The 16,156-nt window shown below is 48.9% G+C and overlaps 1 protein-coding gene across 1 annotated transcript in view; it reads right to left on the bottom strand.

Annotated features, from left to right (window-relative positions):
* Positions 1-11,715: 11,715 nt before the first annotated feature.
* Positions 11,716-16,156, bottom strand: part of TMCC3 (transmembrane and coiled-coil domain family 3) — a 9,462-nt gene continuing 5,021 nt past the window's right edge. The window contains exon 3 of the mRNA XM_021687527.1: positions 11,716-12,018. Within this exon, the coding sequence (XP_021543202.1) occupies positions 11,716-12,018 (303 nt within the window). The remainder of the gene's footprint in view (positions 12,019-16,156) is intronic.

Raw genomic sequence — 16,156 nt, 5'->3', positions numbered from 1 at the left:
TTCTGTGATGTTCCTGCCAAAGATGGATAACCTGAATCTAATCATAAGGAAACCCCACTGGAAAGGACACTACCCAAAATAATTGGCCTATAATCTTCAAAAGTGCCAAGATCACAAAAGTCAAGGATAGGCAGAGGAACTGTTTCAGATAGAAGGAGACAAAAGTGATAACCAAATGCAACTCATAATTCTGAATGGGACCTTTTGGCTATGAAGGACATTGTTGGGACAAGTGGTAGAACTTGAATGAGGTCTGAGGGTTGGATGTCAGTAATATATGCATCTAATTTCCTGACTTTTGATGGTTATATTGTATGTACGAAGGAGAGTGTCTTTATCTTTAGGAGTTACACACTAAAGTATTTGCAGGTGATTGGACATCAGGTTGGCAACTTATTCTCAAGTGGTTTAGGAAATATATAATTCTTTGTAGTAAATATCCAACTTATTCTAAGTTTGTGATCCTTTCACAATTTAAAAATATTTTTTAAAAAACAGTAAATTCAGGGGGTACCTGGGTGGCTCAGTTGTTAAGCGTCTGCCTTCAGCTCAGGTCATGATCCCAGGGTCCTGGGATGGAGCCCCGTGTCAGGGTCCCTGCTCAGTGGGAAGCCTGCTTCCTCTTCCACTCCCTCTGCTTGTGTTCCCTCTCTCGCTGTGTCTCTCTCTGTCAAATAAATGAATAAATAATCTTAAAAAAAACCCAGTAAATTCAGGGTGCCTGGGTGGCTCAGTCCTTAAGCATCTGCTTTCCGCTCAGGTCATGATCCCAGGGTCCTGGGATCGAGCCCCGCACTGGGCTCCCTGCTCAGCTGGGACTCTGCTTCTCCTTCTACCCCTCCCCCTGCTCGTGCTTTCTCTCTCTCTCAAATAACTAAATAAAATCTTAAAAAAAAAAAAAAGAACCTTATCAAAAAAACAGTAAATTCTATTTACATATTTGAATTAAATATTCCTAAATATGTAATATATGTGATTATATATACATATTAATGCACTGACAGCATATGAATATGCTACACGTGTAAACATATGGTTCTGGGGCCTGGAAACAGACCTGGACCTCCTTGTGGGAAAACAGCGGCGGCAAACCCCTGCGTTCCAGGGGTTCCAAAGCTCTAGAGAGGTGGGCCAGCCTCGGGAGGGCCGTGTAACCACAGCCGGACGCTGGGCCCCTCCTGTAGCACCTAGCCACCTACTTCTGAGATCCAGGCTTTCAAAAATCCTAGAAAACTCAGAACTATCAGAAATTCAAGTTTCCAACATTCTGTCCCACCGTCCTCAGAAATCATTGAAATCCCAGAGATTCTCCTATTTCAGGATCCCCAATGCATGACACAGACAGCCTCGTGCTCTCATGGTGGCCTGAGGGGTCGGAGGCAGACAGTGGAGGTTTGAGTCCCAGCTCCACCCCGTCTGGGCTGTGCCTTGGTCCCTTCTCCCAGGGCCGTCGGGGGGCTGAAGTGACATAATCCAGGTTTGAGTCCCAGCTCCACCCGGTCTGGGCTTGTCCCTCGGCCACTTCTCCCAGGGCCGTGGGGGGGGCTGAAGTGACGTAACCCGAAAGCCCCCACCCCGAGCCTGGTAGATGACAAGGTCCATGAACAGGAACTGTTTTTCTTTATCAGTTAAAAGTTCATGTTTCCTTGTTTTAAGTCCAGAAATGTGGCTCACCATTGAGATAACAGTGAAAAGCCTGGGCCTGGGCTCTCAGGTGTGCTCTCTTTTTAGCCAGGGTCGACTTCTGACCCCAGCAAGGTTTTATGAGACCTGCTTTATGGTCCCAGACTTTCTTCTGGGACAGGGTGAGGTCCAGCCAGGGTAAGGTAAAGGTCAGTATCAGGGAAAGTGAATCTGAAGGAAAGCATTTAAGAAGTGCCATTGTTCTGGGGCATGTAGGTGGCTCAGTCGGCTGGGTGGCAGACTCTGGGTTTCAGCTCAGGTCGTGATCTCAGGGTCATGGATCGAGCTCTGTGCATTGGACTCCACGCTCAGCGGGGAGTCTGCTTGAGATTCTCTCTCTCCCTCTCCCTCTGCCCCCGCCCCCCCGTGTGTCTGTCTCTCTGGGATAAATAAATAAATCTTAAAAAAAAAAAAAAGAAAGAAAGAAGTGTTATCGTTCTAGTGAGATATCCTTATCCCTTTGCATTGGGAAGAGTTTCTGGTAGAAAGTTTGAGTAAACCCAGTCCATGTTCAATAATGGTTACTGAACACTGTCTAGGAATGGCAGATAAAGAAGGAAGAGACGCAGTCCCAGCCAGAGTGCTCATAGAATAGAGGGGAGGGAAGGCAGCCCCACTTGCAGCTCCTGTTCATTGCATCTTTGAACACCACCCATGTGCCTGGCACTTGGTGAGGTCCCAGGGGGAGAACCAGATGGGTAGGATGTGGCTCGGCCACAAAGAGCTCAGTTTACTACAGGAGGGAGACAGAACACAGACACGTCCCAAGCCCTAGGATAAAGGTATTCTACCAGAGCATTCCCGTACAGGAAACCGTGAGAGGGTCTGGAAGACTGATAATCAGAAGTGTGACCACAGGCAGAAGGAGGCACTCGGGAGTGACATTGCAAGCTGGATTCAGGGGGCTTGTGCGGAGCATGGGGCAGGAGGACGGGATGAGACCGGGGAGCTGGGTTGGCTCTGGTACCTCAAGGACCTTGGGGGTCTCACTCGGAAATTCAGACTTGACGCTGTGGGTGGTGGGGAACCACGGCAGGGTTTCAGGAGTGGAACAAGGTGGTCTGATTTGTATTCTAGAAAGCACACTGGCAGGCACACAGGGGATGGATTGGGTGTTACGGCTGTCCTGGGAGAAATAATGGTGCCCAGGGCCACGGCAGTGGCAGGTGGAGTAGAGTGAGGTGGCTGCTTCGGGGGTTTATTTGGAAGGCTGATGCAGGTGAGGAGGATGGCAGGTGAAAGGGAAGAGGAGAGATGAGGAAAGGCAGGATCCAGTGGCTTCGGGGTAGCAGCATGTGGCTCCAGGACTTGGTGACTCAGGAGCAAGCTCTCAAAAGAGGCGGGAGGAGGGCTCACGATGGCAGCAAGTGAAGAAGGGGAGCAGGAGGGAGCCGCTGAGGGAGGTCAGGCCCGAGGAGTGGGGCTCCCAGGCCTCTGTGGAGGGAGAGCTAGTAGGGAAGGGAGCTCCAGATGCGAGTGTTGTCCTTGGCACTTGCTGGGGGGAAGAGGCTCAGGGCTCCCAGGTATTCCTCCTTCAGAGGCCTGGGCTCAGGTGCAGGGAGCAGGTGGCCTGAGCCAGGGCTGTGTCTGGGTGCAGTGCGGGGTGGCCCGGGGCAGGGCGCGGGGTGTCTCGGGCACGGGCCGGGGTGGGGGTGCTGCAGCTCCTCCGGGATTCAGAGGAGCCCGCAGGGGAGGCCGAGTGTGCTCAGGGCTCAGCATCCCGCAGAGGGGGTTACTCACTGCTGACTCAGACCCAGGTGCTCATTTGCATGTTATTCATTTCAAGCCAAAATGAGCAGGAATACCAGGAGCATCTCATCCCCTTTCCAAACAGAACCGCCCCAGACCTTCCGAGGGCTCCGGCTGTTGTGCTGAGTCCCTCTGACTTAGACGTATGTCCTTTTTAAAGGGCTCTGTTCAGTCATGCCCACTCGGCTGTCTGTGAAATTGAGCTGCGAAAGACAGGAAAAAAAACATTCAGGAAGTTCATTTCCTCTCTAAGAATATAGAGGTAAATTTTAACTCTAGGTTAGGTGCTCCGAGCACAGCCCTTCCTCCTGTCAAATACTGTGTTTTTGTTTATCGGCCATCTCCTCCCCCCAGAAGGTACCGCACGAGGACAGGAGCGCTGCGTTGTATGCCTGTACCTCAGACGGAGCCTGACACACAGCAGCTGCTTCACAAACACATGAGGTGATGACAAGTCCCCTTCCGAGCACTTTCTCTAGGCCTTGCAGCCCTCGGCCCCTCACAGCGGAGGGAAGGGGGACGGACCGTGAGAGGCGGAACACTTCCCTAGCTTAATCAGATCGCAGGGGAGGGGAAAGCCTACTTAGGAGTTTATTGGGTGGCTCCTCCCGTGAAACCGATTCATGCTAACCCGACCCTGACCAGGACATCCCGGACAAGAAAAGGCAAATGTACTGATTTCCACTCAAATATAAACAGCTTCCAAGGAGCTGAAATGCTCAGGCCAGCTGGCCAGCTCAGTCTGTCCCCAGTAGGACAGGGCTACTAAGGAAGCCCAATGTCCCCGAGGGTGGCTGGGAGCCCGCGCAGAGTCCAGTACTCTCAGGGAGGCCACGAACCAGCTCCACGATCTGGACACACGGAAGACCTGTTGCCATTGGCCTGTCGGGGTCCCTGCCGCCCACCCTCCAGCTCACCAGGACAGCCAGCCACCAGCCTTCGGCCTCCTTCGGTCCTTCCAACTCTTCCTTTCAGGAACAATACTTGAGCGACTGAATGGAGCTCCTTCATTCCCACTCCACACACGGTTCTCATCAACTCTCTCAGGTAATTGTACCTTGTTGACAAGGGGAAACCCTACACATGGCAGGAAGTCACCTTGCAACAATCCTGACCACAGCATCCGGGGAAGGCCACCTCTCTGTGAATCTGGCCCTGTGTTTGGGTCGCTGCTGGCTTGAGCCACTGGGTAGGGGGATATACCTGCCCTGCCTGTGACCTAAATTTTGGGTATCTGTGTTATACTTCTGTTGCCCACAGCTAGAGGGCTTGGGCTTCAAGCCCCAGGGGAAAGTATGATGAGCGAAAAGTAGTCAAAACCACTCTGGGGAGGAAAGAGCCCCATGGCTCAGTCAGCATCCCTGCTTGTAAGTGGACCATCCAAGAATCAGAGGAGAATCCAGGTGCCCGAGAGTTTCTTTGCTAACTAGAGTCCCTTAATTGTTCATACAGAACAAGGCATGACTTTGTTTTTTTGCTACTACTCAGTAGCTTATTTTTAAGCAGAACAGGAAAAAAAAAAAAATCCAATTCCCAGGGCCTGGGCCAGAGCAGAATAACCACTAACAAAACAGCTGTTCACATGGCCGACGCTCATTCCCGTTAACTGTTTTAGTTAAAGGACTGGCAGGAGAGGAATTCTGGCTGGCCCTACAGGGAAAACATTGCAAGGTGGTCACCGAAGGCAGCGGCCGATGCGATGGAGCGCAGAGCAGAAGCTACCGGGGACTTGGCCATCTGAAAGCAGAGCAAGAAGGCGGACCCTCAGCCAAGCCAACCGCGCATATTACATCTAAAGCAGCTCAGGAAGCCAGAGAGGCATACCAGTTTCTTTAATTAGCAGTTTTCCATTCTCTTAATCCACAAATCCGTGAGCCCAGGTCTCTTCAAAGATGTTAGATGCCGACCAGGCGAACGTGTAAATGCGCCATCTGCAACGTGAGTACGGACTGCTCAGTCCTAGGACTACAGTGACTCCCACAGATTGCAGGAGCTGCGAGCTAGGGGTGACTATGAGCAGCAGTTCGATCCCTTCGATCACAGCGCGGGGCAGCGGCTCCCAGGATCGGCTGGAGGGTCACGCGAGCTTGGGGCTGAAGAGACAGTTATTGGGCCCCTCTGGACCTGTTTCCCCATCTGCTCAGCAGGGGTAATAGTGCTTAACTTATCGGGTGTTGGAAAAATGACATGTGATATTACACGCAAAGCATGTGGTACATAGCACTGTACACGGTAAATGCTCAGAGAATGTGAGCTTTCGTCCCAGGTCTGTGAAAGCCAGGAAGGTGCTGTTTGGTCTCACCACGTTGTCCTATAAATCTCTACATCTCATGGTCATACCTATGAGAAAGTAACTTTGTGGGGCGCCTGGGTGTCTCAGCCGGTTCAGTGTCCAACTCTTGGTTCCAGCTTAGGTCATGATGTCGGGGGGTGGGGTGGGGGGGTGGGATGGAGCTCCGCATTGGGCTCCATGCTCAGCAGGGAGTGTGCTTGAGGTTCTCTCTCCCTCTCCCCCTGCTCATGTGTGCTCTTTATCTCTAAAATAAATAATATCTTTAAAAAAAAGTAACTTTGTAAGTAGGACTTTCAGAAAAGAAAAGCTATTATGAAATGTTATTAGGCTTTAAGTAACTGTCAAGTTTTGACTCTCAGCATCCCCAGGCATCCCAGATTTTTGGTTAGGAGTCCGTATGTTACTCAACATTAGAAAGCACTGCTTTATTCCATAGCATTATTTTTATTATTAGCTAGAACCCACTAATTAAACCTTTTCTCAATCTCTTTTTGAGGAAATACAGACTTGCTGTTTTCCCTAGAGCAACATTTGGGAATATGCTGGGCTGGACACACATTTAATGCAATCACCTCCATTTCCGGTCTCTACATCTTCGATTTCAGTATCAACGGCTGGGCAAAAGAACAGTGGATCCTCTAAGATTTCCAGAGATTCAAATGTACTGTTTTCTGGGGCAGGGAATGGGCTGATCTATTATGGGTTTTTCTATCATCTAAGCATTCTATTTTGTTTGTAGAAGGTGGGTACTGGATGACCAGGAGAAAACTGCTCCAAACCTGGAGCTGACTGGAGGCATAGGGCTGGCCAGGCAGGATCAGAAGCAAAAGCAAGGAGAATCCTGACCCTTTCACTAGCTATGACCTCGGGAAAAGCACGTGTCTGAGCTTCAGTTTCATTCATATAATGGGGATGATGGTGCTCACATCATAGGACTGGTTCAGATGAGGGCAACACACAAATGAGAAACCCCACTAACCAGGCTGCTTCAGCCAGAGGGGCGCTCACTCCTCTACCACCTGCTGGGTACATACCTGTCTGAGCACTGCCCCACTCTTTCTTACTCCAGCTCGCGAAGGCTTCTGCCTTGTCCTCAGCACCCTTCTATGCTCCCCACGTCCATGACACCGGGACACATTTCCTAGCATTCCAAGCACTGTGAAGAAACCATCCTTCTTCCTCCCACCCAGGGACTGAGGAACGGGCCATACGTCACACCCCAATAACTTTCCATGAAACAGAATTGAAGTTAGTTTAAAACTGATTACAGTGGGGCAGTGGGCCTGGTGGGGTGGCGGGGGGGATGAACAGGTGGAACACAGAAGAATTTGTGTGGTACCAATGGCATGGGGGACACAAGCCATTATACACTGGCCCAATCCCAGAGAATGCACAAGAGTGAACCCTTGTATAAGCCACGGACTTTGGGTGACAATGATGTGTCAGTGTAGGTTGTAGTCGGCACTTCAACAAATGTACCCTCTTGGGGGGGGTGGTGTTGATAGCAGGGAGGTTATGCAGGTGGGGGGACAGGGGTAATGGGAAATCTCTGTACCTTCTCTATCTTTTTTTAAAAAGATTTATTTATTTCAGAGGAGGGGGGAGGGACAGAGGAAGAGAGAGAGAGAATCTCCAGCAGACTCGCCGCTAAGCACGGAGCCCAAGGCAGGGTGTGATCTCATGACCCTGAGATTATGACCTGAGCAGAAATCAAGAGTAGGATGCTTAACCAACTGAGCCACCCAGACGCCCTGGATATCTCTGTACCTTCTGATCAAGTTTGCTGTGAACCTTAAACTGTTGTAAAAAATAAAACCCATTAAAAAATTGATTTTACACATACACACACACACACACACTCTTCTACTGAGATGTGCTGACAAATATGACAATTTAAGAAACCTAACTCTTTATTTAACATCAAAGCTAACATCAAACGTTTATTTAAAAAAATAATGGCACCAGCTTTGAAGAGGGTGACAATCTACAGAGAATTTACAATTGTAGGCTGACGTGGAACTACATAGTATCTCACAAAATGGAAATTCTGCAAAAGACCTCACAACGAACATTTCTAGTTTCCATTTTCAGAACTGCCAACTACTGCCTAAACATATCTTAAACACAGAGCACGTTCTGTTGAAATATTTCTCTTAGGACAAAGACAGGAGACACGTTTTAAATAAATTAAAACTGCAACATATACATTATTCCTAAAACAATCAAGGTACATTACTTTCCAGCTTCTTATAAACAGAGAATTGCACTGACTTTAGAAAATTATAGGTTAGATCTGCTTTGTATCTTCTGGGTTACCAAACTCGTGTTAACTGTACCTTTTAGTTTCTTAACTACTTTTGATGTAAATAGGCCAATATCATTCTTTTCGGTGATTTATCTCTTTAGACCAACTCCTTCCTTAGCACATGGGCTAAACTTTTTGAAACACCTCTCTCCAGATAAAGCTCTGAATTTTAAATAATGCCATTTCGCTCTTCCCCTGGCTCACTCCTCAAAATTATAGAAATACGCAAAATAGGTTGTTTAATTACACATGTTCATATTAACAAGCATCTTGAAATGCTTTTCCAAACCAATACAACTATACTTAGATTCAACACAAAGATGTTCCTGTTTGATGCAAAACATTTTGGTATTTAAAATCCAACCCAAAAGGACACAAATAATCAGGTGCCTGAGGGAATCCAATTCCCGTCACTGTTATCGATCCCATAATTAAACCTGATATGCTGGAGAAATAGGAGGGCAATCAACATACCTAGCACGGCAATATTTCAATGAAAACAAGAGTGACACAGCAGAAGGGCTGAGGTCCCATGGATGCTAACTGACGGAAAGGGATGACTGCATTATGGGAGAAGGGGCGGGGAGTTTCCGAAAATCTCAGTCTTTCAATAGTTCATCGTGATCACAGAAGCAAAACCACTAATGGTACATGCTAGAAACTTGGGACTGATCCTACTCTCCATACAAAACCAGCAATGGAGGACTTTTATTTACTGCTTCACTGTGGTTTGAATTTGGGGGGGTGGGGATGGGTAGGATGTTTTGTTCTGGCTTCATCATACTCAAAACGTAAGCTGCAATAACTAACGTAAAGCCCACAGAAGAGTATTTTTGGGTTTTTGTTTTGTCCCCAGCAAACTATCATTATCTTGGTGATCATGAAAATAGTATGTCACAAAAAAATCCTGTGCTAGAATGCAACGTCCAGTTTGCTAAGTGAGCAGGTGCCTGCCCATCTCACAACTGACTGTGTCTTCAGGTACGTACAAGATGTTTCCTACCGATGAAAGGTGGGGAAAAAGGATTCGTTGACTTAAATATAAATAAACAATTCCAGGATATGTCCTAGCTGGATCACAATTTTTTAATTGAATAATTTATAAAATTGGATTTAATCCCCTTACACAGGAAAGAAAACACATAACGGGAAGGTTTATTCCTTAAGAAGAAAACAGTAAACTACAGAGAGTAAAGGTCTCCTTGGAGTATATCAGCTTATTAAAAAGCTTCATGAACTTTCAAGAAGACTCTAAAATAAATATGTCATGTAGGTTGAGCACATCCAAGTGAAAATAAGGTTATCTGACATCTAATGAGAATCACTGGAAATACAAATTCTGTGCAAAGAAGTCATGATCAGGTGGGATGATTTAGACCCTGGAATATTTCAGAACAGAGCCAGTTTCTAGCAGCTTCTGTTAACAGCTCCAGACTGGAGGGGTTGGCGTGTGCTGTTTTCCATTTTCTTCCCTCCTCTCAGTGGGGAGCAGGCCTGGGAAGCGTCAAAGCCAAGGCTGAGTGCAGCGTGGTGGCCTGTGGGTTAGACTTCTCACTCACTCTCTCTAAACTAACAGCAGCAGCTACGTCCACCGCAACCCCTGGCATCTCCAAAGTGCCTCAGAAAGTTTCACAGACATCGAGAGGCGCCCACCAGGATCCAACTTGACCCAAGGGAAGTTACATCCAGCCCTCGGCCAAATGGAGCCTGATGCCCACAGGTAAAGGGAATATAGAAGCAAAAGGAAGCACACCATTCTTTCTCCTTCTCTTCCCTGGATCTGGAACTCTTTTCTGTCCCCTGTATGTGATGGATCACAGTGTATTTACAGCCAACTGGGCAGAACAAGGGAGAGTCTGACAGCGGAAGGGGACACAGCCACGAGATGGGGGTGGGGCTGGTAGCTCCTTCGTCCCTGAATCCAAAATCCGTACGGGCAAAGATGTCACGTAATGATGCTTACCATTTTATAAAGCTCGAGTCTGGAATTAGACAGTGGGCATAGTTGCATAAGTTTGTGAATTTACTAAGAACACTGAACTGTAAAGTTAAAAAAACAAGAAGAAAGCTTGAGTTGTCTGAGTCTCACACACACTGGACTTGTACCAAATGCTTGACTATTCCATTCTCTCAAACCATGGCACACTGTCACATTTCTTCAGGAGGTTTCCCTAGGAGCAGCTGTTCGCAAAATATTGCACTTAATTTAAATCCAGGCGATTCGATGTTTCCTGGAAGAAAATGTACACTAACATACAGCTTTACGCCTTCAGATAACAGAGCGGATGGTGGGAGGAAGGACTGAACAGCAGTTTCCATTAAAATCTTCTATCTTCGTCTTCGTTAGGTGCAGAGAGAAAAAGATTTAAAGGGAAATATCATCTGGGCTGGAAGTAGTGAGCGCATCGCCCCAACAGGCAGAAGCTGTTAACCTTTGAAGGGTTTCACCTCAGGGGAAGAAGCGTGGCCACTCCATTCCCGTGGCGCTTCAGTGAGATCCTCAGAGACAATGGACGACCAGACACCAGGTCTAATTTATCAGATTGCGGCTGGTCTTAACGGGGTCCTCAGAGGACCCTCTCAGTCTTCGTCCGACTGCCACCCCCTTAGACCACATGCCCTGTCTTCCTCCTGCTTCCAGTGCCCCTACCTCAGTGGACTTTCACCTCACACAGTACAATTCTGTTGTCCTTCTTAAAGAAAAAAAAAAAAACCCACAGCATGAGCACCATTTGTTTTCACATGTGCAGTTAAGCTTTACAATCCCTCCCAAGACCGGTGAATAAAGTAAATCACATCCTCACAGGGGGTTTATCACAATTAAGATTTGCTGCAATGCAAACCTCCAGAGTGGTGCTTACAGGAGCCTACACTCATGTTCGAGCCATAGTTTGACGTGGGATTTGGAAGCATTTCTACGTGCCTGAAGGCGAGGCGTTCGAGAGCCACTTAAGATAGAATCGGGCATGTGGCTCCCTGGGTGTAAGAAGGCAAAAGCCTCATTCCTAGATCTTCCTGTCTTACCATTTAAAGTGCAAGAGAACATCTAAGTTAGACTTCTATGGATAAACAGGTGTGCTGTAAGATTTCCACGTTATGGCGAGTCCCACACAATGGGCCACCGTACACAAGGGGAACACATGGGACCTAGTAGCATCCTGTGTGGACCAGCGGAATGGGTTACACAGGATTTACTGTACTTCCATAGGCCCCAAGTGTCCACCGTGGCCAACAGCTGCATTTCGTCCCTTGCCCAAGTCCTGCCACATCCTTGCTGCATACAGGACTCAGGCAAAATGCCGCCACCAGCCACTGTGAAATTCAATTTTGATGGAAACTTAAGGGAGACAGAGACTTAACACCCCGTTTCGTGTGGGTCATTAATTACGCCAAACGCTCGATGACCAGAGGTTTACCATGCTGGGCTAGTCAGGTGGGCAGGAAATCTGGTCTGATTAAGGCAGTGAGCAACGTGGGGCGAGCTCTGCAACAGGTCCACATTCACCGAGTACAGGGGCGGACCTGGCAGCTACCACGGCGTGAGGGGACAGAGATATTTACAACGCACAGCCCAGGCCTGGTCGGCTCGAGTCAGCCCAAGTGTTCGCTTTAAAATTTGGTAGTATGCACAGAGTTGTCTTTAACACAGAAACGTGAAAGAACGTGAAGACAAGAGCCGGTGGCTTCATCTGGGTATTATGATCCTTTCTATGGCACACACGATATGGTCCCAGTTTTTACAAAATATTGCAAGAAGCGTCACAGCGAAGAAGGTGCCAAGGATGTGGAGGCGGCTCCTCATCATGGGCGAGACAAACTTGGCGATGGTAGACACGCACACGAGGACGACTGTCATGAAGGCCAGGATCACGTTGATGCACTTCCCCAGGAGGACCTTGGCGTTCACGGCGTCTGTCTGCAGAGCCTGCTGCTCTTGCTGGTGCAGCTCCAGCTTAGAGACGCGTGTCTGGCAGGACTCCAGGGCTTCCTGGGGGCAAGAGGGACAGCGAGGGTCAGACGCTGCGGAGACCAGGGGCAACATGTGAGCGCGTGCTTAGACATGCGTGAAGGCCCCCAGCTCAGGATGCTCGATGCCAAGGCAGCTGCCAACAGCCAAGCGGACAGTGATGATGATGATGACAAACAAGTAAAACGAGAATCCCCAGGCTCATTTATTCTGTTGTTCTTGACAGAATGAGCATGTGTATGCAACCATAAACTACCATCAACGGGGGCTTACAGCTAAGTGTGTTGAGCCTATTTGTATTTGAAATAAAGTACATAAAATATTGGCATGGTATCCTTGGGGACAAACGAGAGGAGTGGTGGGGTTCCATTTTGGGACAGTGGACGACCTCCGGCCGCACAGCAGGTGGTATCTCCAACTGCTGGTCCTTATTTCCACTGCTCAGACTGTGTGTGCAGCCACTTACAGACTCTGGAGGACGAAGGGAGAAGGGATGGGGACAGGACAGACGGTGGGCAACTCTGCTTTCATCTGCTCTGTGAATGCACTGTCCAAGGCTACACATTCTCCTTAGTTCTCATTCTTTCTTAACACTTCAATTACTAAGTCACAGCTGACTCCAAGTATCTCTCTGGCCCAGTCGTCTCTTGTGAGATTGACTCACATATCTACATGCCTCCTTGATATTCCATTTGAGAGAGAGAGTGAACGAGAGAGAGAGAGAGAGAGAGAGAGAGAGCATGCATGGGCGGGGGGGAGGGGGTGGGGAGCGGAGGGAGAGGGAGAAGCAGGCTTCCCGCCGAGCAGGGAGCCCGATGCGGGACTCGATCCCAGGACCCTGGGATCATGACCTGAGCCCAAGGCAGACGCTTAACTGAGCCACCCAGGCAGGCGCCCCTCTCCATCTGAGCTTTTTTTTTTTTTTTTAAAGATTTTATTTATTTATTTGAGAGAGAGAATGAGATAGAGAGAGAAAGCATGAGGGGGGGAGGGTCAGAGGGAGAAGCAGACTCCCTGCTGAGCAGGGAGCCCGACACGGGACTCGATCCTGGGACTCCAGGATCATGACCTGAGCCGAAGACAGTCATTTAACCAACTGAGCCACCCAGGCGCCCCCGACCATCTGAGCTTCTTAAAAGCACCTCAAACGCAGCACGGGCAAACGTGGCTTCGTGTCCTGCACCTTCTCCTGTACCTGCCATCAGCGCTGTTCCCCTTCTGGTGTTCCTTTCCTCAGAAAACAGCACCTGACCCACCTAGTTCCTCCTACCAGACACCGCTCTCCTCTAATCTGTCACCCAAGCCCATCGAGGCACAGCCGGTATCTGCCTTCTGGTCCGTTTCTCTCCCCCCAGTCTCCCCACTCTCTCCTGCCTCACGTAATGCCAGCCCCCTGCCCCGCTCACCATGCTCTGGCCAGACAGGCTTTTTCAAGTTCGGAAAAGAATCATGTTGGGGGCCTTGGTACTGTGCCTGAAATGTCTGCCTCCCCACTCCCTCCCCTCTTCACCGGTGGATGTCCCTCCCCTTTCAGGTCCCACCTCCTCCACTGTCCTGTCCCGAGAGCAGCACTCCCGGCCCCATCAGAGGCGGTAAAGTGTCCCCTGACCGACAGCCCACAGCTGCGGGAAGACAGGGCGGCCATCAGCCAGGTGCAGGCTGCGTGCCAGGAAGGACCCGCTGTGTCTCGGGAGAAACGGACCCGACGAGAGGCAGTACGGGGAGCCCCTCGGAGCTCTCTGGCCTATGAGTCTCTGGACTCATTTACCAAGATGTGTTTGCTCCATTACAGCACCGCCGTCTTCTCAGGTTGGAAAGAACCCTAAGAGCTGGGACACTGGTTCACTTTTCTTCTGCTGACTACACTCTGCGCCGAAGATCAGCGTTCTCTATCACCACAGTGACTTCCATTACATGGGTCAGCAACAGAGGAGGCAAAACTTCCTCAGATCTTCACATCCGAAGCAGGGCTAGCTCTCTAGGATAGGCACGTGCCCCGGAAACCCTGCATTCTTTTCAAATGCTTGAGCCCAACGTGTCCTCCATTTTAGACATGCCACGGAGAAGGTGACAGGCGAGACAGGAGATCAACATTTTAGCAAACTCATCCATCTTTAGTTGGGTACACAAATTACATATATAAATAGGCTGATCTAAGAATTGAATCACCTTAGAACTGCTATTCATTTTTTATCAAAAAAAAAAAAAAGAAAAATCCAAGAAAATTTAGTGAACTGCAAGGAATTTTAGTTACAGCCCCCACTAAGAGAGATGCAGCCCCACGATCTTTAGTACTTCCTCGGATCCAGTATGTCACTTATGGGGGATAAGGATGGATGACAGACTGAATTACCCTTAAGCCTTTTTTAATTGGGAATTCAAGGGTGATAAAAAACAAAACTCGATTTCTTAACACAGAAAAACCCTGGTGTCCAGTGGGAAGAGGCACCCTCACCCAGGCCGGCTCGTGCGCTGTGGAGCCCTGCCCATGAGAACAGAACACCGAGAACGAACGAGGAAGCTGAGCGGGCCCGACCGCCAAGAGCCCCGAGGAACATGGCTTCGCCCCAGTATAAGAATTCTCTTCTGGCTGCCTATTATCAGGCAAAGATTTAAGGACTTTCTGTGTATTATCCCATCTAATCCTCCTGACAACCTTTCGAGGTGAAGCTCATTGCTATTTCCATTTTACACACTGAGGCAAAGGGAAACTGAGGCAGAGGGAGCCAGCTTGTCCAGGGTCACACCGTAAGTGCAGAGCCAGGATTCTCACTTCCTCTTTTTTTTTTTTTTAAGATTTTATTTCTTTATTTGACAGTGAGAGAGAGAGAGAGATCACAAGTAGGCAGGCAGAGGGAGAGGGAGAAGCAGGCTCCCCACTGAGCAGGGAGCCCGATGTGGGGCTCGATCCCAGGACCCTGGGATCATGACCTGAGCCGAAGGCAGACGCATAACCGACTGAGCCACCCAGGTGCCCCAGGGTTCTCACTCTCTTAACAAAGATGACTGTCAAGTTGCTCACACAGATGTCCTCCTTGCGCTTCTGAGTTAGAGATGAAACCCGAAAAAAGTTCAAATGAACTCTTCTAAATCGTGAAGCCCCCTCTGTGACGTCCCTCCCTTTATCCTTCCCATGCATCCCTAAAGCAGGTTCCCTTAAAAAAGAACAATATTAACCCAAACTTTCCCCTAAATAAGAAAACCACATATTTAGACATAATCCAGTGGCATCCCAGACATGTTCTAAAAACAGAATGTTCTAATAAAACCGACTGCACTGTTCACCTTGCAACACTTAACATTTAAATGGGTCAAACTCCTTCAACCGGTCCATGGTGAAGGAGAGTGTCCTAACCCAGAACAGGGGCAAAATCTCCACCACGCTCCTCAGAGGCCAGTGTCTGCCACCAGCTCTGTCGGACGCTCCAGCTCCCAGAACCGTCCAAGTAGATGCCTAGGATTGGCACAGACTCACAGCCCACGACACAGAGTAGAACAGAACGTGGGCAGCTGAGACTCCAGCTCACACACTGCGGGGGGGGGGGGGATCTCCCTTTATGTTTCAGTGTTCTCCCTCACAGAGTGGAGAAAATAACCACTGCCTACAAAGGAAAGTTGTAAAAACGGAGCTGAGCGCTACATGGAGAGTATACTTTTTTGCTTTTTTTAAAAAAAGATCAATGGGATGTAAATTGCAGCCGTCGCTATGGAAAACATCACGGAAGTTCTTTAAAAAATTAAAAATAGAACTGCTGTACGATTCAGCAATTCCACTTTTGAGTATATACCCGAAGGAAATGGAGTCAGTTCCTAGAAGAGAGATCCCCACCCCCATGTTCACTGCATTACTGACAACAGGGAAGACACGGAAACAACCCAAGAGTCCATCAACAGATGAATAAAGAAAATGTGGTATCCATACACACAACACAACACGGAATATTATGCGGCCATGAGAAAGAAGGCAATGCTGTCGTGTGCGACAACATGGATGGACCTTGAGGGCAGGTGCTGAGTGCGATGAGTCAGACAGAGGAAGACAAACAGGCTCTGTGATCTCACTTATATGTGGAATCTAACAAAACCAAACTCACAGAAACAGATGGGTGATTGCCGGGCGCGGGGGGGGGGGGGGGGGGGGGGGGGGGGGGGGGGGGGG

Source organism: Neomonachus schauinslandi, chromosome 5 (assembly GCF_002201575.2).
Source record: "Neomonachus schauinslandi chromosome 5, ASM220157v2, whole genome shotgun sequence".
NCBI lineage: Eukaryota > Metazoa > Chordata > Mammalia > Carnivora > Phocidae > Neomonachus > Neomonachus schauinslandi.
The sequence above is the reverse complement of the archived record's forward strand: the minus strand, read 5'-3'. Positions and strand labels throughout refer to the sequence as shown.